The sequence below is a fragment of the Oryzias melastigma genome, linkage group LG23 (assembly GCF_002922805.2).
Source record: "Oryzias melastigma strain HK-1 linkage group LG23, ASM292280v2, whole genome shotgun sequence".
In the NCBI taxonomy this organism is placed as follows: domain Eukaryota; kingdom Metazoa; phylum Chordata; class Actinopteri; order Beloniformes; family Adrianichthyidae; genus Oryzias; species Oryzias melastigma.
This window is the reverse complement of record NC_050534.1, coordinates 6,724,248-6,750,920: the sequence shown is the minus strand read 5'-3', so window position 1 is coordinate 6,750,920 and position 26,673 is coordinate 6,724,248. Positions and strand designations below refer to the sequence as shown.

Below are 26,673 nucleotides of genomic sequence, written 5' to 3'. Positions count from 1 at the left end.
AAGATTCTTTTCCTAAAAGGGTTTAGGTGAACTCAATAGGGGTGTGTTTTCATAAAGTTTGGATTGGTGACTGTCAGAAAAAGATGAATATTTATTAGGGCTTTGTCTGAAAGTTGAAGTGACCAAGAGGGGAAAAGTCTCATGGAAGGAAGAAAAACAGCTGGGGCAAACAGTACAGTGCTAGTTTCTCTGTATTTTATTTTTACATGTAAAACAAATCGTCCGACATAAATAAACACAGACTTCTAGACAAATTTAGGTTATTCTCAATGTATCTCCCTAAACAAAGTAACAGAGCAGCAAATAGTTACTCACTTTTAGATTTCTAGAGTTCTAGAAATATTTATTGACTCTTTATGTTTGAATGTGTTCAACAAGTTCATTAACTTTTATCTAAACTAATTAAGCTGTTCTCATACATGTTTACATGTCTCTTTGTCCATTGAAGTGTCTGTGTATATCAGTGGGACACACCTCTACAGAGTAGGAAGCCAATTAAAAGGCTGCCACCTGATATGATGGAAGATGAAGCCTTCGTCACATGAACCCTTGTTGGGTTCAGGTTTTGGGTTGTCCAGGGAGGGTTGTATCAAATAGTGGTTGCATTTTAAGAGGTCACAGGTTTACTTATCACATAAACCACACTTCCTTGCACAGTGTGCAACATTTTGAGATGGTCAAAAAAATATAAAAAAAATCTTATGACACACCTATGAATCACTTGCGTCACTCCCACTCATGCATGTTGTGTAAGTGTACGCTATGAGCTTGGCGGTAGAAACATGGTACAAGAACTTTTTCACTTTACTTCTCGCTGAGTGATCTACGACTTTGATATTTTGTGTAGGCCACAGATATGTCCAGTTCAGGTTTTCCTGCATCTGGTAAGGCCAGTAGTAACTAAGGCTTTAAATAATCAGACATGAGGCGGGCCGTCACATTTAAAGGTGCTTTCACAATGAACACGATTCGCTCGATAAATTTGCACCCCGTCCCTCTTTCGTCGCGCAACAAATTCGCTGCTCATCGCCTTTCAAAAAATGTGCTCCTGAGCTTGACACCGTGGCCGCATGTGGGAGGAGCTACCAGCTAATGCATTTAGGATGATCGCTATGAGGAACGCTGTCTGAGGATATCTCAATTAGAATGTATGGAAGACACAGATGATGTTAAGAAATAAATAAGGTTTATTTATTGTGAAATGTTCTACAAAAACATCAGTAATCATGTCTCCATGTTTGATTTTATATGATTCTTATTAAAAGATTTTCCCAGTACAGGGGGCTGTGTCTGAATGACAGCCGCTTCCGCTGTGTTTCTGTGTCTCTGTGGCTGAGCTTGAAGGATTTCTGTCTCTTATTAACATGAAGGGGAAAAAATTAAATTAGGAGACCTTTTTCCTTTTTTTGTTTCGAGGAGGTCCGAGCCAGCAGTTTCTGCACCCCGCAACAGCTCTCTGTCTGCTGGCATATCGAGTAAGTGACCTCCGCCATATGAGCGAAAGCTGGCGATCTCTCCAGAGTGTATCCCGCCTTCACCCCAGAGTAACCGGATGAACCTTGCAGCTCCAGGAGGTAAATGGAAAACATGAAAGCATTTTACTTGCTGATCGAGTCACTAAAAATGTCACATGCCTAAAGCTGAGTTCCTGATTGGTAGATATGACGCGGCAACTTGTCAAACTTCAGATATTTAAATTTTGGCCGCGCTGCCCAATTCGCGCCTCGTCGTTCAAATTAAGCTGCTGCCAGACCTTCGCGCCGCGCCTGTCACTTAAATCGCGTTGCGGGACTTTAGATCACCTCATGTCGCGTCTGTTCCATTGACTTAACATTGAAACAGGCCGCATCCACCATGCAAATCGCATTCGGCGTGAATGCACTTTTACAGTAACAGACAGGAACAGCAGAGATCAAAAAGTTTGCCTTCTATCGAATAGCCTCTTTTGAACTAAAACAAAATATGTATGCTGTGCTAGGGGGACAGCAGATTAAGATTATACACCAGTTAAAGAAAGAAAAAAATATTATGAAAAAAAAGAACAAAGCTTCAAAGAAGTTGAGTTGAAACTCTTGGCTATTCCACTAGGAATCTGTACATTTAATCACACCATACGCCCAATTACAAACATGGTCACTAACAACAGTGAACAGCCCCCTGGTTGCCAAATTGAAGCGACCACATCAAAGAAAACCATGTTTCAGAACGGCAAAATGTCACAGTATCCTTTTAACAGCCGTGCTAATGCTGCCACAGTCAGCGTCTTGCTAATTTCATGCTCCACGCAACAGGGATAATTCAGTCTCTGTCTGTCTATCTGTGTGTTTTTTTCTTTTTTGAATCCGTCTTTCCTGCATTTTTGCCTGCCTTTTCATTTTTTTATGAAAAAAAGCTAAGAAGGAAAAAAGAAATAAATAAAATACTAAATTGGGGGAGCAAAATAGCAGGAATAAAGGATGTGGAGGAGAGAGATGACGGCACACAGGAGGAAGGGGTGTTGGATCAGACTTCCGAGCAGATGGCCACACTGCAGAGGGAAAACCACCACGGAGGCATTACAACGCTCAGGTTAAAGCCTCCCCTGGAAGACGCACGCCCAAACGCAGCGCTAAAGGCCACCGCCCTTTCCGTCTGAAAGTCAGCGTCCTAATATCAATGTGTGCTGAATTAATAAAGCACCCCGGATTTAAAAACTAATCTATAAACAAGACGCACCGCGGCCTCTGATGTCAGCAAAACATGTTGAACACAGAGAAACAGATGGGAGAGCTAAAAAAGCCTCATCTCAACAGTGTAAATCACCTGGTTCTGTGCTGTAGAGAAGCAAGGGAGTGTTGGGGGGGGTCTGAGATGAGAAGAGGGGACATATGGGCCTGTGGAAGAATGCTCGCATGGCGAAGCAACACAAGGACAGAGCTGCTTCGCTGTCAGCTCTGCTGAAAGTTTCATGAGTGGAAATGGCCCAATTCCCCCACCAGGTTAGGAGTGGAGGTGAGGGACTGTGAAAGAGGCTGCCAAAAAACAAAAAAAAAAGGCTTGTGTGTGTGTGTGTTGAGGCTACAATCCAAACAACATTGTAAAGCATCAAATATTTAGCGGATGGATTACAAGTACAAAGTGTACTCGCACTGCTGTCAAGTCACGACAAAAGAACGACACTGCTCAATTATTTATTCAAAGTTCCCGTTTTAGTCTTTGAGGTGGACGCCGGTCCACCTTACACCCTGCAGCGAGGGCAGCTTTTTGATTTTCAACCACAGATATTCCCTTTGAAACCGGCTCGCCGCAACCCATCTAATCAGTCCGTTGTTTGAAGAGCACTAAAGTCAGAACAACCCGTTCAAACCTAATAAGAGGAGATTGTTCGGACACCAACTGGTTTCAGTTAAGATATTTTAGAAACCTTCACTGAGACATTTTTTAAAAAGTGGTCGTACTTAAACTAATTCCAAGTTCAGGGTGGTTTTATTTCAGTTAGTCAAACTAAATGAATGCTTTTTAGGACAGATATTACTGACAATTTCCAGGATTTATTTGACTCAGATCTACGAGATAATAGTTCTGAGTCATTTATCATTAAATGTCATTACAATTTTCTCTTCCGTCCATTCTAAAACCATTTTTGAGAGTCATAAAAAAAGTAGTTGCTTAACTGGTCCATCCTTAAAATCCACAAAGGTTCATTAAAAACTAAGCAGGGTTCAAAGTTTCTTCAAGTCAAATTTAAGACATTTTAAGACCTTTTTAAGGCGATGCAGTCCAAGAATTTAGACCAATTTCTTAGAATATTTTCCATTTCATTAATTATTTTCCGTTTTATTAATTCATTTCAACTTTTTTGTAACTATTCATATTTTTAAAAACTGAAACATTACATTTTCTGACCAAAACTGTCGCTTCTTATCTTGTTTGTGGTCTTTGCTGTGATCCTTTAGGGCTTTTTTTTTTTTTTTTAACAAACGGACGTGGGGAAACAGTAAACAACTGGTTTTCCCAATGTTTATTTACATCATTTGAGCAAAATAATCTCAGTTGAAAAAAATTAACTTCTGACATGAAATGTGAAACGTTTCAGGTATCAAAATTCAAGACATTTTTCAGGCTTTTTCCGGTATTATTTCAAAATTCATAAATTCAATGCTTTTTAAGGCTTTTTAAGGCCCCACGGGAACCCTGCTAAGGAAACCTGGGACTGGAAGGACAACCCAAAAGATTTTCCAATAGATTATATATTTTTTTTTTTTTTTTTTGCTTTTATGGCTTGAAAGAGTCCCATATACTAGACTAGGTTGCTCTGTACCAAAGGTCCCGCTCATCATTCAAAGGGGAATCCCTAACGAACTACTGCCGCCCTGTAGAAACTATGTTCTAGGAAATGTAGAAGTCTATGGGATTTTGGCTTCTTGGAACCAGCGGGTACTTCCTGTTTGGAACATGAGGGAGGAGGAGTCACTCAGTCCAGTTCTCTTATACAGTCAATGGAAAAACCAATAGGAATCTAGGGGCCAAATTTGACCCAAATTTGCCTTTTATACACAAATTTCTTTTTTTTTAACTCACCTGTATTAACAGACTTCTGTTTTATGTTTTTTAGAGCTAAATATTTTATTATATTTTAAGTATTTTTACCATCTTAATTTTATTTGTATGTCTAAAATTGGTTTTATTCAGCAATTTATAATTTGACAGTTTTTAAAGGGGTTATCATTTGTAAATCTTTCTGGGCTGAACTGATACATTCACCAGCCGCGATATTAGGTACACCTTGCTAATACCGGTTTGGACCCCCACTTTATTTTGGATTAGCTAGTGTTTATAACTCCAGTAACAGATGTTTTACAACCGTCTTAATCTAAATCCAGAATATTTTCTTTTTCAAAGTTCATTTTTTTCATTCCTCTGGGACATGCATCCAACAGCATAACAATAAAATAATATATTTTTTATTTTTTTCTCCAACTGCAAATCAAAGATGAAGGAGGTCCAAATGTGCCGACAGAGAAGGACAGAACCTCAACATTTTGAACTTAAAGTAACCTAAAGGTGTTTGAATCGGAGCCAGGCCACTACCTGCTTTTCCTTGTCATACTCGATTTCTATCATGCTGTTAAAAGTTCACAGAGAGTTCATGAAATATGGAATGACTTCATTTACTGTTTAATAATTTGAGTTATGGTTTGATGCTTTTAAAAAAAGCCATGAACTGCTAAATATGTGTTTTGGCATTTCTACCCATGACCGCTCACTTTTTATCCACGGGTCACTGAAATCTGCATTTAGTCCCATTTTATATTCATCTGAAGTAGGAAAAAAATGTGCAGAGGATAACAGAAATATAACAAAATTGGAAAATCTAGCAATGCACAGACAGAAAAACAAGAGCAGCACTTTTTTCAATCAAAGCGCCCTTGCTGATCAAACAACGTGATGTGTTCACATGTCTTACACTCTCAACCTCTGCATCAACTAGAAAATCCATTGCATGCACTCGGTTCAAGCCCAAGATGCACATTCCAACACATGCACACACCCCAGAATCAATAACAGACATTAGGTATTATTGACAATGTCTTCCGAGGTTAACAATCTGGCCTAACTGGAGACTCTGCCTATTAAGCTCTGAGTAAATGCCAAAGGACAGCAGGATCAAGAGGTCCAAACTGGTTTGATTTGTGCACAGATCTCGCTCTCTTTTGACTGCATCGTTCTCACTGTATAGCTGCAACTTTGACTTATCTTTTTACTTTAAAAAAAAAACAAAGCTAAAGGAAATCAGGCTTTTCACTACCCTCCTTTAAAGAGCAGGTTTGTAGAGTACGGATTACATCCCACGGATACTCAGGTCTCTCAAAAGTTCAGTAAAAGCTGTAAGGAATCTCACTGATCAGACAAGAAAATAAATATAAATATATTAAAAATGACTGTTTTAACCCTTCAACATCAGAGCTGTGATCGGCCACAGCAAAATAACACATTCTTTGAGCTATCGTCATTCTTTGTGGAATCTTTAAATGTAAACCAACTGACTTTGGCATGGAGAAAGGCAGCTTTTATTATTTGTTGTTTTTATTTATTTTATGTACGGCAACCTTGGGTTCCAAGAAAGGCGCCAAACAAATAAAATGTATTATTATTATTATAACACTTATCAAGCAAGAATCATTTAGACTGAAAATTTTCAAATGTCTATTACACTAGTTTCCATTTAATACCAAAAGCTAAAAAAAGATATCAGTCATCTCAAGTCTTTAAAGTCCCACTCCAGTCATCTTATGATGTTAAATTGTTCCAGGTAGTCTTTTGTCCTCTTTAATAATAAAAAAAAAAAAACACAAAAAACATGTTGACAAACACTAAAAAGCACAATTTTCATCAGTGGGTCTTTAACTTTTGTGCTTCGTCACCACTGGGATTCAATGAGGTTCAAGGACAAATGTTGAAGTTGTGTTAAAAGTGAATTGCAGAGCAAAATCCATATAATGTGTTGAATGATTTCAAAACGTTTTGAAACCATCAAAAGGTCATTTGAAAAGAGTCACATTAACAGTACATACCTGATAAGTGTCCCACAGCCTGATGGTGCAGCGTAGCGGCAGCTCCCTCATCAGGAGGTTGTTCATCCAACGAAAGGCGAACTGCAGGTACTCCACCTCATACTGCTGCATGTGCTGGTGCACAGACTCTGTCAGGAACGGAAAACAATTGCTAATGTTAACACCAAAGTAGATTAAAGCTCAAAAAAATTAATTAAAGAAAGAAAAAATGAAACGGCGGAGATGCAAATATCAGGGAATCAGGAAAAAACTGTTATGGCAGCGCTGACAGTAACTCGAAAAAAGATAGACAGATTGGTTTCCAACTCCCCTCACCATTAATAGCTGCTGTCATTGGTGTCACACGCTCATCCGTTTCCTCATAATTGAAATGTAATTACAGAGCCATCCAAATTGTCTCAGAAAAGCTTCATAGCAAACCGGGATGGGAAATGAAAATGTAATTGTATTGTTAACCAACACTCCAGAGAAATTGTGTGTCGCCCCAGTGAAGACTGAAGTGCATATAAAGTGGGTCAATGGCATCCAGAGGTGAAAATGGAGCGCCATTTTAAATCAAACGTACAGAGAACATGTTCATTATCTGTTAGTCAAATGCTGCTTTAAAGTGTAATCCAGTGAGGATCTAAGAAGCTTGTTTTTTAGCATGAACAACAACATTTTTACCTGTCTTAATCAAACAAAAGTGGGTGGGGTCATGGCTGGTGCTGTAAAATGTGTATTTTGCAACAAAAGAAGCAGGAGGTGCATTGTGGAATTTGAGGATTTTATTTAAAGAATGAAAGCAGATTTTTGTCACCTGGATTCTATTTTCTCTCCTCTATGTTTATAAAAATAGCATATTTGTTTGTTGTTTTCCATCCATTTTCCAAATTGACTTTATCCTGTTTGATGTAGCAGCGTTGCTGGAGCCTATCACAGTCACTGTTGGGCACAGTGGTCGGGTAGCACCCAGTGTACCTTTTCTAGGGGGCGGGCGAGCACTAATAAACAGTAAAAGCACAAAGGAGGAAGAACCCCCTCCCTGCTGCTACCTGCTTGTGTGTCGCTGGTCCAGTGTGAACACCAGCAGCTGGATGTGCGTTCATAAAACGGAGTATAGCACATTCTTGAATGCACAACACGCGGTTGGTGTTAATGCAACATTAAAGGAATAAAGAAGCTAAATAATGACAGTTTAATTTTAACTTTTTCATTTAAGAAATTCATTTGGAGATTGTGTGGAGTGGGGGAAATTGCATATTAAGCATTCTTTTCTCTCAGTTTTTGTAGATTCTCCAAACATGTAAATGTAATCAGAAACTCCATGTTTTTACAGTTTTGTTCAAAGTTCAAGGATGTGTAAGTGTATTTTTATGCTTTGAAGTACTTTATATACGTTTTCTCAAATGCCGGCTTTAAACCTTCTCAAAAAATTAGTTTTAAGCTTTCAATTTCTTGTTTTTTCTTTTTACTTTTTACTGATCCAAAACATGATCCAAACCGTCTAAATTTAACCATGACACGATCCGAACCGCGAGTTTTTTGATCCGTTACACCACTAACACATAAGCAGCTTTATGCCATTATCCAACATATTATGTTAGTAATGTGCACAATGGTCCAAAGTCAATATAAAAGGTTGCTTTTGTCCAAGTCACAATCGGCTGAGTCACATTTAGTAAAAAAACTTAAGAGTTACGGTGAAAGAACATATGTTATTTAGGTATCGCCAGCGACATCTCTGGGTTTAAAGGGTTAAAGATAGAAATGTGGTACGGGTGTGATGATGAATTGATTTCTATTCCAACCAGATCGATCCGTTTACGGAATAATCAAATTGACCAAAAGTATTTGGATAAGATAAATTGATTAGAGATATTGGAGAATACCATTTGGATTGGGACATGGTAGGTTGATATTTTACGAAAGGGAAAAACAACCAAGTGTCATCATAAAATGATCAGACCATCATTACTGGTTCTGGCACTGTTCAGTGCTGGGTATTTCTGTCCTAGTCACACTGGTTGAATTTTTGGCTAAAGATGTCCTGGATCAATTTTAGGTCAGCAAATTGGATTGTTCAAAATTAACCAATATTGACTATAAATCAGATCTTCAACCACAAATTATTATGACTCAAATTGTTAAACTAATCACTACACCCCTAAAATGCTATGTTTTTCCTACAGTCTATCTGGACTTTGAGTCCACAAAACACAGAAGGTGAGTATTGACTACACCTAAAACAAACTAGCTCCATGTTTGACTGTGATGTAGAGCTTACAGGTCAACTTATGATGTGCTTTTTGCTTCACGGGCCATCGGACGCCCTCGTCCGTCTCCTCTCCCTTCCTCTGCTTGAGCTTTAGCCTCGCCTCAGAACAAATCGACAAACACGTTGCATTGCGTGGCCTCAATATGGTCTCAGTGTGGGGTTCAAATGTCAGCGTCGTGGCATGCTGGCAGAAGACTCCCCGAGAAGAGGGGATCAGAGTATGTCAGAGGAAAGCCGGCTGTGACACCGAGAGGAGCTAGCGCCTTTGTTCTTTTTTTTCTGTTCTTGATGAATGTTTGTTTTCCGCGTCTTTACATAACAAAAGATTAAAAATACCACTCGGCATTCAGCAACTCCCCGTTTCCATTGTCATCTAACCCGAGTCACCCAATCTCTCCTCAACACACACATCTCATAATGGGGCTGTAATTATGAAGCTGTCAGGGAATCTATGAAAAACCGCCAGTTGGGTGGGTGCTCGTAATCTGGGCTGACAGACGCAAACTTTCCCTCCTAAAAAAATAAAACTAAAAAATAAGGATATTCATGACACGTTTATGAGTAATATAAAAAAAAAGCAAGATATTTCCTGCCCCCTCGTCCTGCATTCTTCAAAGGAAACACCTGAATGGCACCTATCTGCAATTCCACACACACTCCAGCACAAGAGCAGGGCGCAAAGTAAACACAAAGCTATTATTTCACACTTGTCTCTGCAGTTTAATTATCACATGCTGCTGTAAAAGCATAAACAAGGGAAGCTCATTAACAGTGCATGCATCACGGTGACAGATCTTAGCTAACTGCCAAACAGAGGGGAAGAGAGTGGAACAACCTTAGACAATGTTAAATTATACTAATGAACTTGCTCTGCCTAATATTAGCCACTTCACCAAACACAGGGGAGAGGGGTGATCAACATGGGAATAGAAAAAAAAAAAAAAAGTTTTTCCTTCTGGCTGGCGCAGCACTGAGCACGCCGGGTGGGGTTATAATCAGGGCAGAGGATGGGGGAGGATGACATGTCTCATAGATGCTGATTGACTGATGAGTCTTGTCCTCTTGCCCACTGCTGGTTACAAGTCAGAACAGGGGCTGCTGTGTTGGCTCCCGTCCCTTTGCTCTTCACTGCTGGACACTGTGGCGTGGGAGGGCGGGGTCATACAGTGACGAGTGAGCAACTCCTAGAAATCTGCTGATGCGGCCAGATCCATCTGACTTCACAGTCTCCTTCATGCAACATGGAATTGGATTTTTTTGTGTGTCATATTCTCTTTCTCACTCCAGAGAGAAAAAGGAAGCAACCTGAATAGTTTCTTAGAGAAAAAAAAAGTTGCACATGAAAATCTCAACAACGTTTGAAACCACGGATAGATCCGGCTAGTCAGCAGGTGAAAAATGGGTAAACTTGTATGGGCTACAAACTATCAAGAGCGTACACTGCTAGGCTAGCCCGTAGCGCAAAAATGTTCATGTATATTTTTCTCTACGGGCATACTGCAAGTGACAGTTCCTAGTGAACACGTAAGGGCGAGGTACGTGAAATGCAGGCGAGTGGTACAGATGTTTCGTTTTTTTTTTTCTCGATCCCCCTAAGCCAGGGGTGTCAAACTCCTTTCGGTTCACATTCAACCCGTCTGATCTCAAGTGGGCCGGACCAGTAACACAATAGCAAAATATTCTATGTTCAAATTGATATCTGTGACTTTATTTTTTTCTCAGTAGGAAAAAATGCCTCAAATAACATAGTAGCCAAATCAGTGAATGTTAATATTATTAAAACTATTATTATATTATCTTTTGACAATGACATTTTGGTAATTATAGTGTCACATCTGATCCATTTTTTTTACAAACTTAATAGTGGTGAAGATGGGGAACCGAACTGTAGCTTACCCAGTTGTGGCACGCCCTTGCAAATTTGTTTCTTAATCTCTTGTTTTGCCGGTATTTCTTTTCCAAAATAGAACCAGAAGAGATGAAGAGATGAAAATAAAACACACAGACACGCGTGCGCGAGAGCCCCCACCCCGCACACCACAGATCTCTGGAGCGGGTGTGCTGGGCTGCAGGGTTTTGGGAGGAAAAAAAGCAGGGCAGACGGGGCAGTGGGGGCACACTGGAGCGGGGCATGGGGGCTGTGTTTGAACGAGAGAGAGGCAGAGGAGCGGTTCTTCTTGGAAGAAACCTCAGGTAATATTTTTAGTTTATTTATTTACCGACGGAAACACGTGGGAGCGCGTGCGTGCACACAGACACACAACAAAACAGACAGACACGCGCACGCGCGCACAAACCCATCAATGAAGTGGGCCGACTCCGGAGTTGGGGGGCGGGGTCTGTGTCAACAGGGGCAGAGACCATCTCCTTTTAGCAGAAACACGGGGAGATGTCCTGGTTATTGACAATGATGGGAAAAAAGCAGTAGCTCTAGCAGAAGCGCTGATCGACCGTCGCGGAAAAAAATCGCATCTGGTGTGACCAATAGAGCGCCGCGAATCGGCGCGCACTCCGCTCCGCGCCGCCTCGCGGCGCTCTCGCGTCCGGTGTGACTCCGGCGTAAGGCTAACTGTAGGGGGGTAGAGGAAGAATTCTTTCGTCCCAAGATTGAGTGCTTTGTTGTGCTGCCTCAACCTGTAATCCTTCCCATCTGGGAAGCCTGTTAAGGACAACCTGCTCCTTTCTTTTAAGCTGCTATTCTCGTGTCACTGTTTTACAGAGATCAAAGATCAAAACTTTCCCAATACTTTTCCACCCTCCTTGTTCTGAAAACCTTTATAGATTAAACAAAATAAAACAAAGCTTTGTTGTGAAGTGCAAACTGCTGATTATGGTTATCATTAATAAAAACAAAAAAACAGAGACCCTTTTTACTGTGTCTTAGAAGTGAATGGAGTTAGATGAAAGCTGTAACAGATTATTTTTAAATCAAAGCGACTAAAATAAATCAATAAATAATATTTAAAACCAAAATATTTTTTTGTTGCAGCCTTGCATGTGTAGTCACATGGATACTTGGGGAGAATTTGGTGATTTGAACCTTCAATCACAGTAGGTTTGAAACACAAAGACAGCAGTTTCTTTGGTAAGACCCAACAGTGGAATCAAAGTCACGATTCTCCAATATGAGGCCAAATCTTCTAACATGGGGCCACTCAGCAGCTCACTGAAATCATCTCTTTATCCTTTGACATGGTAATGTTACATTGCATGAGCACATTCAGCTAAAATATCTTTGCTTTTGAGGTGTCTGGCTTTAAACAGGTTATTGTATGAATTAAACACGTAAAATGTGGTTTAAAATAAAATTGTAGTCTTTATTAATGTAAATCAAAGTAAAATAAATGATTTCAATCAAAAGGAGACAAGAAATGACATAGCTAACATTTTGCAGGAGGTTGAGAGTGAAATGAGCTATAAAGAAATCTGTGAGTCTCACTGAATAAATGAAATAAAAAAATAAAAAAAACATGTAAAACCCAGAAGGCTGAGCAGAGGGCGATCTGAAGGAGAAGTGTGTGGGAAGGGAAGAGAAAAACTTGTGTAACTGACCTGAGGTCGAGTTAAAAGATGCCAGAGCAGCCCTTGAATGAAGCTTTTTAGGGAACTATTCAGAAGCAAACAGAAAAACTCGGCCGGAGCCACACAGAAAACCAGCGTCGATGTAACCCAGATCAAACACTAACACCAAATCTTACAGAGAAACAAACGGATTTATGAGGTTTTATCAAAGCAAAACAAATAAAAGCATAAAAAAAGGTTTCATTATGCAATATTCAACATCCCCTTGCCAGTCTTTTTGGCTGGGCGAGCGTGCTGCAAATGTGCCTCCTCATTTGAATAAATAAATTCACCTTTGGGCTCTTTGCATGTTAATGGAATTGTACCAATGCCCTTCCATGCAACAAATAAAGACACAGAGATAAAAGGGAGATAAAAGACATCAAAGGAACATTACATGCTGACAAAGTGGTTGTTGTCTTTTGAGGGGGTGCATCTGCCAGCGTCAAGCAGCACTAATGGGTGTTACTGTTATCATTACAAGTAGATAATTACAGATGGGGGTCGTCAGGGGGATTTGAAAGCAAAAAGAGGAACAAAGAAATTTAATTTCAAAGTAAAAAGCACCATGTTTTTTTAAGTGCATCCACATAAATGAAAAAGTGGGATAACATTTTTATACATTCTAATGCAAAATTACGATGGAGTAATAAGGTCACCATGAAAATAAATAAATACAATATTTTAAAGTCGGAAAATTATGTAAAAAAATTGAGTTTTACCAAAATAAAGTCATATTTGAAAAAAGGTGGAATTTTACCAAAATAATGTCATAATTTTGGAAAAAAGATTAAATTCAACCAGAATAAAGTTGCATAATTAAGAAAAAAGTTGACATTTTATCAGAGTAAAGTCATAAATTCTGGAAACAATTTGGAATTTTTCCAGAATAAAGTCTTAAATTAGTGAAAAAGGGTGGAATTATACCAAAATAAATGATTTTAAAGAAATGGTGGAATTTTACATGAATTAAGTCATATATTTTTGAAAAAAGATGGAATTTTACCAGAATAAAGTTGCAAAACTATGAAAAAAGCAGGATTTTTAAAAGACTAAAGCTGTAAAACTATGAAAAAAGTTTATATTTTATCAGAGTACAGTCGTAAAATTATGAAAAAAGGAATTTTACCTGAATAGTTGTAAAATTATTAAATGAGGTGGAATTTCACAAGAAAAAAAGTTGTAAAATATGGGGAAAATTTTAAAACTTTACAAGAAAAAAAATGTTAAAAAGTTAATATTTTAGGATAACAAAGTTATAATTTCAAGTCAAAAGTTGATAATTTACAAGATTAAAGTCATACATTTATCAGGTAAAAGGCTGTTTACTAGGGTTGTTCCTGTATTTCTTAATTTCTTCTTTTCATTAGTGACAATATATGTTGAGTTTGTTATTTTTCAGTACTGTAATCTGCAATTCCAAAATCTAGTGCCCAAGAAATTTCCCAGAAGTTTCTAGTAAATACCAGTCTGTATAAACAACACACTGCAAAAAATTTATTTTATTTTTTTTTTATTTTAAATATCCACATTTTCATCATCAGACCACAGTGGATTTATGAATAGTCTTTGTAAAATGCTTGCATTCAATAGTTTTTTACTTTGTGAAACCATTAACATCATATTTGCTGTTAAAAAAAATAAAAAAAAAAGTTGGGAGTGGTGTTCGAATTGCTTTTAAAATCCAGGGCATTAGATAGTACCGCACAACATAATTTTTTAGTAGTTAGGGAGGGAATTCAGACATTGCCTAAGAAACATAGAAACGAGATTCAGTATTCAGTGATTGCATCACTATAAATGGTTGAATTGATGGATTTAGTTGGCATGAAATGTGCATGGAGGCTAACAAAACAAACTTAATTTTTTCATAAAAACACTAATTTTCCTTTTAAAAGCAGGACTTTTTTCTATTACTTTATTCTAGTAAAACTATAGTTTTTTTTTACTGACTTATTAGATTTTGTCTGAAATCTATGGTGGCCATGTTACTCCTGCGAACAAAATTTTTTCCAACATTTGTGACAAAAGCCCATAAGGTATCATGAAAGACAAAAAAGTGACTGCTTTGAACCGTGATGTAGAAAAAGAAGGTTCATTAAACTGAGTCACTATTAGAAACGGGAAACTTTCATAATTCTTTTCAATCACTACAAAGCAAAGTCACTTAATACAATAAACATTTTTGCAGCATATTAAGCTTTTGTGTCATTACGTAAGCTATATTGTCAGATATTAATTGAAATGTCTTTTTCTACTCACTTAAATTTTATCTTTTTTCTTTATCATTTTATACTGTTAGACAGTCGTATAACAGATTTCCCTACATATTATACTATATATGTATGTGACAAACAAAATTTGGATTTGTTAATTTATCACTCAGACCCATTACAAGGAGAAGTTGGTTTTAGCACACTGAGGTGTTGAAGAGTGCAAAAACAAGAACCTGCCGCTATGGTTGGTTTTGCCTCTATTTCTAAAGAGTGCAGGCTCGCTGTGTTCTATTAATAGATATCATGGCATCAAATCGGATTCTGGGGGTTTGGCAGAAGCAGTTTGGATTCATTTGAAGGTATCGCAGTGTCTCATGAAAGTCAAGAGGGGATGTGGTTCTGAAACTGTTGTACTGTGACTGGATGCGTCATAAATCTGAAAACAGAAGGTAGCTGAGAACTAAAATCAAATTCTAAACTTTGTTATAAGCTATTATCCAGTTCTTGTGGGAATAAATTACACTTACAGGGTGTTCTCTTTCTGTTCGGATCTTGTTTTGAATTCCTGCAGTCGTCAATGACGGTCAAGAGTTAGACGAAAGCTGTGGTCATATGAGGCGGTAATAAGGGCAATATAAAGACCTCCTATAAAGACAACCTGATTGCCACCATGTTTACAAGACCTGACATTACTGAACCCTAGAATTTACAAGAATTAGTAAAAAGCAACGAAAAAAGGATAAGGGCCAGCACAAACCAGGTGGTGTGTGATGTGACCGACTGTCCAAATCAAATCTTTCCAAAATCTGCTTCTAGTTTTATTCCTTCATACTGCCATCCCTTGCTCTTCCAGTAGAAAGGATTACACCAGAAACCTTTTGATGTAATCCGTTGGTCAATTCATATTTAAATGCGTATATGAATAATATACAGCTAAGTCACTCTGGTATTAATGGATTTATCTGGACTGCATTGTTTGCTGACTGAACGCGATTGGTGTCTCAGGTTCAATGTTATGTCATTGTACAGACATAATCAGTGGTTTCCAGAGTTCAAATATCGTTACCCAAGTGAAGAACTCGAGTTGCGTCAATCAATCAAGAACTCAGCTTTATCTCTCAATGTGACAATGATGAGACAAGTGTCCAAAGTCAACATGGAGGAGAATCTGATTGATGCTGTTCGTTCTCTTAAACTGTATGACCATTTTCTTGTTTGCATTGAGACAGCTATTAAAGGCCCTCTAATTTTACTGTTTTTTTTATTCTTTCCACACATCATAAAGAGGCAAAAGACGCAAATTTGATCAACAAATTGTGTTTGGTGTTAACATAGCCTAATAATCTTGAATTGCTTGGTATATACAAGATTACATATGTTTGTTTTGTCTAAATTTGACATTAATCTTTATTGTGTAGGACCGTAGGACAATGTTTGTGCTGAACTATTACTTACAACAATTTCTGAATTGAACGAAAGTTGAACTGATGTGCGTCAGAAAACACTACTATTGTAAAGGACTTGGGTCATAAATTTCTTCACACTATTTTAAGTGTGTATAAGTGGGTATAATCTTTATAAATTAAATATCTGTTCAAAAAAGGTACAGCTTTACTTCCTGGAAATAAAAGATGTAAAGGTTAAATCTGTTTTTGTAACCACACTACAAGTAAAATTCTGCGTCGAAAATTTGAGTTTTTCAAATGTTCTTTTTCAGGTTTTTTTCAATAAGGAAGTCAAATAGCAATTAGTTTTCTTTTTTTGAATCACTGTAACCCTTGGTTTACACTGCACTAAAGCTTGATTGGCTTTTGGTTTTCTTTTTGGCTTTTTTTTTTTACAATCAGGTTTTAGCCTTGACTATGAATTTTATTTACTTGTATAAATAAATAAAAAAATAACAACAATTTACTATTTTAAATGATTTTAATCATACATTATTTTAATTCCTATAGCTAAAAATGGATCATTACAGATTTAAAAAAACAAAGATTCCTAAAAAGAGTCTTTGTCAAACTGGCAGTTGTCCTTTTCAGGCACCCATACCACACAATTAATTGACTGCCTGGTTTATTAACATAACAAAATTTCTTTACTGACAGAAATCAATTAAAAAAAATTCTTAAGACTAAGATGCTTTGAAAATGTAAATATTTTAAGCAATAATGAATAGGAAATATTACAACCAACATGAGAAAAAGAACCACAATAGTTTACACTGCTTAGCTTGGTGTTGCGCCTGGATTTAGGAATGATTTGTGTTATTTTTAGTCTGTTAACCGAGGCCATTCCTCTGCTGTGGGATGGCAGACCCCTAACCTTTATCAAAACGCCCCCAGTCTGAAGAACTCTGGATCTGATAAGTGCTGATAGGTAATTTGGGAAAAGATGAGAGGCCATTGTTTCCAGAAAAGATGCGACGTCGACAGCTTAACGGAAAACAATCCTGTAACGCGAGATAAGAGTTATCTGTGATGTCATTAGAGCTGGTTATGTCGAGCTGGCGAGGTATAAAGTATCCAGCCCGACAGTGATGACAGGGCAATTATGGCATAAGATCCAGCGAAAATGTCAAGTCATCTCTTTTACGGCATTGCTGCAGTGTGGTGGAGGTCGAACGGAACAGAAAGACAAACAATTTTTTTTTCTTTCCCGCCTGTTTCGCCCCGATCGCCAGCACCTCTGTTCTCACACGAACACCTGCTTTGTCGCGAGGACCTGGCGGAATAAAGTCCAACATGTCAGCTCTGACTGATTTGGACTTACAGCTCCTGCGGGTAGTGTCGGAAAAATTTCCAGACGGCGGTGTGCGCGTGTCAGCCAGCATTGCGTTTAGTCGCTAACTTTTGCTGACAATCATACTGCTGCACACGTACACAGGCCCTTTCTCCTCCATCCGGGATAAAGGCAGGGAGTTCTTCCCCCGCCGGCTCCCAGGGAGGGTGACAGGAGAGTCATCACAGCAGAGGGCACCGAGGTCAGGCCAGAACGCCAGCGCTCAAACAAAAGCTTGTTTTAGATGAGCTGTTGTTTGTATCACAGATGAGGTACGAGTACAGTGAATGAAGCTCTTTGAAGATAATGATGGAAGTTTCACAGAACTTCAATCATGAGGGGGTAAGGTCTCACGGGTCCACATGTGTATACAAATTCAGAATTACACCAAAACCAAAAGTAAAATTTTTTTTTTTTTTTTAAACCTGAGACTCCTAAATTAAAAGCCCTCCAGGATCAACAATGTTCAAAAACAGTTTGTCAAGTTCCCACACCTCTTTATAACCTCTAAAAGACTTTATAGTACGGGACTATTCAGTCATTGAATTTATTTGTAATTTGGACACATTCTGACAACTTAAAAAAAAATATGGCAACATTTGAAGCCACCCAATAAACTTAAAAAATATGAACGTTTTAAAAAGATCATCAATGAATCCATTATATTTGGAAAATAACAATTTTGATACAATTGGAATACACTTAATTCAAATGACAAATCATTCAAATGCAGTGCATTGTGGTCTATATTTGCCAATCTAGTGAACATTGATGTACACTAAATTTTCATTCAAACTTCAGGGAAATTTCCAGAAGTCTCTATGAAAAATATGTTTGCATGGTTGCTCCCTAGACCACAATTTATATTTAGACATGTCGTATATACATTTATTTTTTATAAATATTGAAGTTTTCATATCATAACACAATGGATTCATAGTTAGTCTTCATGAAATGTTTGGTAAATTAGGTTTTTACTTTGACATCATGATTGTGGTTTAAAAAAAATGTTGATATGTGTCTGAAAAATCAGGACACTAGACACTAGACAATAGTCACGCACTATAAAGTTTTTTAGGGGTTTTAGGGGAGGGAATTCTGACATGCAAAGATATGTTGATTCTAAAGTAAAATGAAGCTAAAATCTGTGTGAGCATGTATGAAGGAAAAAGATATTATTTTGGTTTAGCATGTTTTACATAAAACATGCAAAATAAAAATTGTATTTTACATTTCTGAACTGTTTTAAGAACTAAATACAAGATGAGGGCAAAAACATGAGCTAATAAAATAGACATAAATGGGAGTTTATCTGGAGGCAAAATAATATTTCCTTTATATTGAAAAACTATTATTTCAGATCATAACAGACTGATTTTATTTACAGCTTTTGCATGGCTGCCTCATGGGTTGGTGCTCTGCTTGGTGCAGAGATCAGATTTAGAAAAAACAAAAAGAAAGATTGAAGACAGATGTGAAGAAGTCTTGTCAAAGTGAAAGAACTGTGGGGAAAAAAGGGAGTTTGCAGATGGGTGGGTGGGATGGATGAAAGCAAGCAAGGCAGATGACTCACCATCAATCCTGCTGACCAGCTCCTCCAGGGCCTTGACTTTCCTCTGAATGCCCGGCTGAGCAAACGTATAATTGTCCTGAGGAGAACAAAAGTAAAAAGAAAAAAAGACATAGAATCAGCACTGGAAGAACTTCGGTTAAATCTTTCTGGTTTTGTTGATGGTAACTTGAGTCTTTTTATAAATAAGAACAACAGGGATAAGATAACAGGAATAATAGGAGTGGCAAATCATAATTGAAGTAGTCTGCGCTTTTAGTTGCTCAAGCTTGCAGAACAGAATCCCGGCGAGTTCTGCACACAAGCATTTTGTGCGTGTGTGCATGTGTGTGTGTGTGCACCCAAACACAAAATGCAACAAGGATGACGTTTCCTTGAGGGGTCATTTCGATGCTGTTGAAGAACAGCTGATGTGGCAAACTACCCCGCAGACGAAGGAGGAGAGATATGGTGGAGGCGTCTTCCAGCAATAAGTGCCTCCAGTTGTCCTTCAGGCGCCGCAGAAGTGAGCAGACTGTGCCCCCCTCCAGTCCATCAGGGGCAGGCGCTGCATTATCTCCCCCACCCCATCCATTTAGTGTCATGGTATAAGTGAGAGCGTGGCCCTCTTTAAATATGTGATACTTAATGCTAATGGCTTCATCAGTGTGTTAAAGGGAAGGCTTTCAGTCATTCACATGTTCTTTTAGAGCAAACCTTCCTCAGGGGGTTTCATTCACACATGTTAAGAGAGACAAGTCCAGATTTATGGTGGAATTGCAGCTTTAACTACATAGGAAAAGAAAAATACAAACATTTCTTTGATTTCTTTAATTTATTACAGATTCCACTTGTGGGTTTGTAGATAAAACCTTCAACAATTTGTTGGTGCCATTTGGTGAATATCTATGTAAGTATCAATATACTTGTAGTTTATGGTCACTTTGGAGTACAAGTTGCAGCAGCAAAAAAAAGGGAAAAAAGTCGCACTTTTTTGAGAAATTTAACAAAACACGGGACAAAGAACGGACATTTTATTTTAAAGGGCAAGTCATATAAACAATAGTGGACCGAATATATTTCCACTTCACTACTGTAACCAAATTATTTCACAAGAAACACAGAAAGAATCTAGTATATTAGTGCAACAAATAAACAGTTTTCTACATAACCATAGGATAAAGTACATGCTAACAAGTCAACTAAACTCTTTATATCACTTAAAATCAGTAAATCAATTGAATTCTTCAGTCTTTGTTACGTTTTTGAAAACCTCCGCCGAGCCCGACGTGAGACAGAGAGATGGTTCTTCTTCATCTATGTTGCTGTTAGTAGAAAATACTGATAGATAAACATCTACAGTGCCCTTTAGTGGTTGTTGCCATTTTTTTTTTTAAAAAACCACATGAGTCGCATGTCCAGCCAAACTATGCAAAATACGGAACTTATACTACGAAAGGATATGGTGGATGATATATTTTAGACTGGCAAATAGGTATAGTGACTGTTATTGTTAGAAAAAAGGACAAATTCCAAATTATTTAGGGTTCTAAAACGTTAACTGGTTTAGTTAAGGCCTACTTTTTATGAATGTATTTTATTATGATAAATACAATGTGATCAGTAAACCAGAAGTTACAGTTCACTCTGTCAACAACATTCATTTTTTTTATTAAAAGAATTATGTTAATCACCTTAACAGAGTTTGATATTAACCTGAACTTACCCCTGTAACTTTACCTACAGTGTTTACTTTCTTTGGACTACCGCAACTCTTTAACCTATTTACGCAATTAATATAATTCCAGCAGATTCTCCAGCGGGGAAAAGCCATTTTTTGCAGATATGCAACAGTTTAGAGTAGTGAAGAGCTCAACCAATCACTGTAAATCAGCTGATTCTGTCAGAGAGAAAAGAAGCTTTTCACAGTTACCCAAAAATGTGTAATGTGTCACATAACAGTGCAAAAATGACAATAAAAGCTGCTTTACTCTGCATCAGGTTTAGCTAATTCACATCGATTTGTGTTATTAGTCAAAGATTATGATATGTCAAAGAGTGGGTGTTATTTAGGTCTTGTCGGAGACATCTCCAGTGATAAAGGATAAACAAATGTCTCTGACTTTTTCGGACAAGTGAAAACATCCCTTTAGAATGACTGATCAACACAACATAAATCATAAGCATGTGGACTAAGCAAAGACCAACAAAATCTGGCAGAAGGAGCTGGTAAGACAAATACTTTCTGTAACCCCAAAAAACCCACATCATTTATGTGTGTTCGCATTAAAAGACTACCATACTTTTTGGACCTTAAGGCACACACGAAAATACTTTTTTTTTTCTCAAAACAGCAGTGGGTTTTACAATCCCGGCTCTCTTGTGTTTGAATTCTGGTTGTGTTTGCTGACCTGGAGCCAATTTCTGTGGTACACAACTCTCAGAAATCTGTCCAAATGTTTTAGTACAACTTTGGTAAACTACAAAGATTATTGGAGAATTATGGGTAGTGTAATCAAGAGTCTGGCAGAGTGATTCGTACTGTCCTTCAACACAATTAACTGAAAAAGTAAAAGCATTGTTTTATATTTGATGTGTTACAACAAACAACACAGTTCATTAGATAACATTCCCATCAATCCCTTTAGCCAATCACCTGCCTCTTGGGCCCTCTAGGCATTGTAGGTAGTTCAAGTCATTCTGACTGTTTTGTTTGGCAAAATGTGACCAAAATTCAATGTTTCTTATGGTCCAGTAAATATAGCAAGTCTTTTTAAATTACTTAAAGAAAGTATTGGTTTGCTTCAAAATACAACAGCTGCGCCTCATTTTAAGACAATTTCCCACATCTTTTACATAATCATCTATAATAGGTTTTCAACATTTCTCTTTTTTTAATACATCACTTCCTCGCAAATTCACCTTTATTTCACATTTGATGTATATATCTTTCATATTAAAATGCCTCATGATTTTTTGCTGTTGTCTTTAATTCTACACTTTCCATCCAACTTCATTTTCTACCTTGCTTTTTCTTTTTACTACCACTCCACTCCAGCATTAATGCAGTTAGAAGCTAAGCTAGTGTGAGGACCAGTGCGAGTAATTACATTTGCATTATTGAAGCTGCAGCCTTTAATCAACTGCCTTTCTCTATCTCTCTCGAACTCGCTGGCTTCTGTATATTCGCTTAAAAACTAGCTTGCTGCATTTTCCACTTCCTAGCTCCAGCCCCCTCCCCCATGTATCCTACTTTTTATCCCTTTTTATAGTTTGCCAAAATTGTTTGTAGTTCCAAAGCTCTTTCATCCTGCTTTCATGTCTTACTGTGTTTGTTTAACTTGTTAGAGGGGGTTTGTTTTTGCTCATTTAAAAATTACCAAACACTAAAAATCCGATGAATATTTCATAGTGTACATGATGTCATCTTTTTATTTAGTGCCAACGTACGTTCAGATGCTTGAAATACAAAGAAATGCCGACTTTTTTCAGGGAACTCAGAGGCTAACTTGCAGTCAGGTGCACTTAATTAAATGCCCTTGATGAATTGATTGCCTTCAGGTGTGTAGGCATCTGGAAAAATCCAACTTTTGTCCGTTTCTCCACATCCAAACGTGAAGTCTGTGTCAAAGGGGAAAAACACTAACTTACAGGAGCATCAATGTGTCAGGCTTGGAGGTTAAACGAGCACTTCCCAACATTTTGGAGCGCACTTTTCCGCCATAAATTGGGATTTTCATTTCACCAGAGAGCACTGACATATGAGCGTCCTCCTTAAAAGAGGACATACCCACAATTTTACCCCCTGAGTCATGTGGAAATAAAACCTACAATTAACTAAAAGCTACATTTCCGACTCCACAAATCCTGAGTTAGCATGGGAAGTATTAACATTCATGACAGCAAAATTAGAAGGAAGCAGCTGAGGAGCTTTTTGTTCCTAAGAGCCCAATTTAAGTTGGCCAATTTTAGTCGTGTAAAGCGCAGGGGATTCTTCTCAGAAAACCAAGCACAACAAATACCAAATTTTACATCAAGAATGATCCGCCAAAGTAAAGATGAGTCGGCTGGTGCTTTAGATGAAAGCAAACATTTAGTTGGTTCTCTTTTTCCTGAAGGCACACAGGTTTGATCCACGCCAGGGATTTGTTTTATTGGATACTTTGTTCTAAGCCTTAGTCCTAACAGCACTTATGGCTTGATATGGGCTGTCTGCAGGCAGTACTGGCACTCAGATGGCCCGGACAATTGACTACTTGATGAGCCCGCAGAGCAAAAATGTTCATGCATTTTTGTCTGCTGCAAGCAACAGGTCATACCAAATACTTATACAACACAGGAGTGAAATTGGTGAGACAATGGTATGTCATGGATTTTTGATATTTTCAAGCCAACTAAAACCTGCAGATTGCGCAAGAAGACCATCAGTGCTGTCCATGAGATAAGTGCGAGCTCCCTGTGTACAGTCTGACTGTTAGAAATTAGGAACATAGTCAATCAAAGCGTAGTTTGTGTGGGCAGTCAATGGGTACTTTTGTATCACCTGGACACTGTGTGCATGTGTGCAGCATTTGAAAGAAAAGGGTCAGAACTCCCTAATGACTAGAGTGTGCCATAAGGCTACCATACAATATCATCACCTAAACGTCATAGGTGATCATAGGCCCTCGAGGCCTGGAGTTGCCTATGCCTGAGCTATGTCAAAAGTTTTTCTTATATAATGAAACTGGTTCTGAATGATATATCTAATTGTTAATCAAACTAAATTAATAGCCTGGCCACAAACCAAACTAAATGAAAGTATGACATTTATCTGCATGCCCCGCCCCTTTCAACCAAGTTTTTGGGACTTTCCTTATGTGAAAATAACCTATGAGAGATAACCGAATCACAAGGTAATCTTTCAGTTTTTATGATGTGCTCACCAGTGATTTAGGCCCCTTTATGCACCGGTCAACATACTTCACCCAACAGACATTAATCACATTTATGTACTTTTTTCAGACACACCTATAGATGCCTTTATTTTCCAACAAGAAATAATCAAAGATGCTTTAAAAAACTTCTTTTTCTCTCTTTTTTCCTATTCCTTATCACCAACTGTTTTGAAAATTTTCCTGGCCATTTTAATTCAAACTTTTGCAAAAATTTTCCTAATAATCCGTCCATTATTACTTTAATATTTTTTGGGATCCCTTTTTTATTCCTGTTCTCCTTCTGCTCACTTCCTTTCTTGTCAAACCCAACACATTGGGTCTTTGATCAGCTGAGGCAATGGTAGGAAATCAACTCTTTCAACTTTATTATTCAAACACTCTCGTTCTTCCTCCATCTGTCCATCCACCGGTCAAGCATGGAAGTGGCACCGTTTGGTGGACACACATCTCCCAAACAGAGAGCCCCCATTTTTTCCCCTTTCTGTGTCCCTTTTTCTTTGTTCAATCTCCTTATCCCTCTCTCGTTTCCCCCAGTCAGTTGAATCAATAGATCCTCTTCACCTCCCTGTCCGTTCTATTAGAGACAACAATGGCTCCACACTGGACTGAAATTGCCTTCTTTTGTGGCACCGGATGTCTATCAGCAAGTTGGACACAACCAACACAACACAAAGTGCAAGAGGAGGTGGATGTGTGGGAGGAAGAAGAAAGGTAAGGACACAGAAGAAGGAGGAATAAAGAGATGACAGGTGGAGATAAAGGCAAGACAATAATGGAAGTAGGGGTGTGGGGATGGTTGAAGGACAGGACAATCATCCATTAGAGGCGGGACTCTTCACTGGCCTCCGAAATCTGATTCAATTAAGATTCATTTGTTAAAGATTTCATTCATTCCAAGATAAGCCTCAAAGCCTACTAGTTTACAAAAAAAGGAACATAAAGTGACACTTTATTAGCGACTATAAACAGTTTAATCTCAGACAGAGTCACCTCTGTCTCCAGAAGACTTTGATATTTAAGAGTTCACGGTTGACTAAGAGAGACTTGGATAGAGCATTGAAATCAGTTCTATTGGGGGAGGAATGGTAAAAAAGTCGCCTTTGTTTGGTCGGGTTATCTTTTATAGCATGTTTTTTTGTTTTTAGAGAAACCATCCTCTTACAACAACAGATGCTTCTTTGAGGTTAATGATGTTGACCAAAACAAATACAGGTCAAAAACAAAAGTAGAAAGAAAAGCAGTCACGTTGCATCTACCATCTAATCTATGTTTTGCTGATGTGTTCTTTGACTGAATACTGACCCTTGTTTGCACCTTCACACTCCATCTACTTAAAATAACATGGATTCAGGCCCAGCATCAAAGCTGGTCCCCCTATAGGACAAGCACTACCTTATTGCTTCAATCGGTATTGCTGTACCCTAAAATTGCTAAAACATGGACATTAGAACTTGTCTAAAAAAGAGAGTACAAAACACACAAGCACTAATGAAACTCCTGAAACAGCTTCAGCATCAGCTAGGCAACTGCAACCAAGTGCCATGGCAACGAGCTTATTAGCTATTGTTTTGGAGTGTTCACCGTTGCACAGAATCAGCAGCAAATTCAGTCGTTCCTAGATTAATAGATCAACTCGGAGTGGATCTATTTCTCTAGAAAGAAAACAATTTCTTAAGTTCATGGTATCAAAAAAGGTCACCACAAGTGGATTTGATCTCAGTTATTATCTGTAAATAATAATTGTCTCTGTTTTTATTTACATTTAAGGTTTGAGTTTCTATTGGGAGAGCTTAAATAAATACATTAAGAAATGAAAATAAAAGTGTGATAGGTATTTTTTAATTTATTTTCTCTATGGTTTATTTGCATTCACTTTGTAGTGAACCGCGCCAGGGTTCACTTGCAAATTAACAGATATGTTTTTTTGGCTTATTTTAACAGGACCAAAATTCAGATAACATCTAAAAAAATATATTAACACTTTCTAGGAAAAGACACATTTACTGAGTTTTGTAAATGTTTCTTGAAACATCGTTGCTCCTATCCTGTAGTTTGTTTGTTTTTTTATAGGAGTTATGTTTAGTAACCTTTATTTGCAAAAAAAGTTTGGGGATTTGTTGGGATACCGTTTTTGAACTTCTATCTTGTGTTATGTTTTTAAAACAAAAAAAGCTTCAAACTTTAGTTTCTAACATTGTACTGGACTCTAACTACCTTGGATATTTAACATGTAGGCATATAAGTAGTTTTTGAATCTCTCTTTATTTTTTAGCTCTTAGGTATAAACTATTTCACTCAAATATCTAAAAAAAGGCTGAGATTATCCCATTTAACAGGTTACTATGTGTTCTCTTTATTCCCATTGCTAGAGCTTTCAATAAAGGAGCAAATTCAGATTTTCATAAGGTCAGAGCAATGATACATAAATCTGTTAATGGTCTCCAAAAAGTTTTGTTGTGGGAACAAAAAGTTAGGTAATATGGCTTTTTTACCCCCATTGTGTGAATTCAAATTATATTTTTCATTTTCTGCCTACTTTACTGGTGTACAATAAAACTAGATAAAAATGACAGAGCCTATTTAAGTGCCTCCATTGAGTTTTGTCAATGAAATTTGCTAAAACTGGTTAAACTTGGTTATCTAATAATTTCATCTGTTTCTCACGTGATCTATAAAATACTTAGGAAATTAATGTAAAGGCCTAAACTGTTAATGTAAGTCAATGTATTCCATTTGAATACATTATAACAGAGGAACAGCTATGCTAATCTAAAACTTAATTTTAAAAACTATTTTATATAAAAATAAAATAAAGAATGTTTCA

The 26,673-nt window shown here is 37.6% G+C and overlaps 1 protein-coding gene across 1 annotated transcript in view; it reads right to left on the bottom strand.

Annotated features, from left to right (window-relative positions):
* Nucleotides 1–26,673, bottom strand: part of tbc1d22a (TBC1 domain family, member 22a) — a gene marked incomplete in the record, with an annotated part of 187,010 nt that overhangs the window by 41,769 nt on the left and 118,568 nt on the right. Inside the window, 2 exon segments of the mRNA XM_024282972.2 lie at nt 6,555–6,682; nt 18,937–19,012. Of these exon segments, the coding sequence (XP_024138740.1) occupies nt 6,555–6,682; nt 18,937–19,012 (204 nt within the window).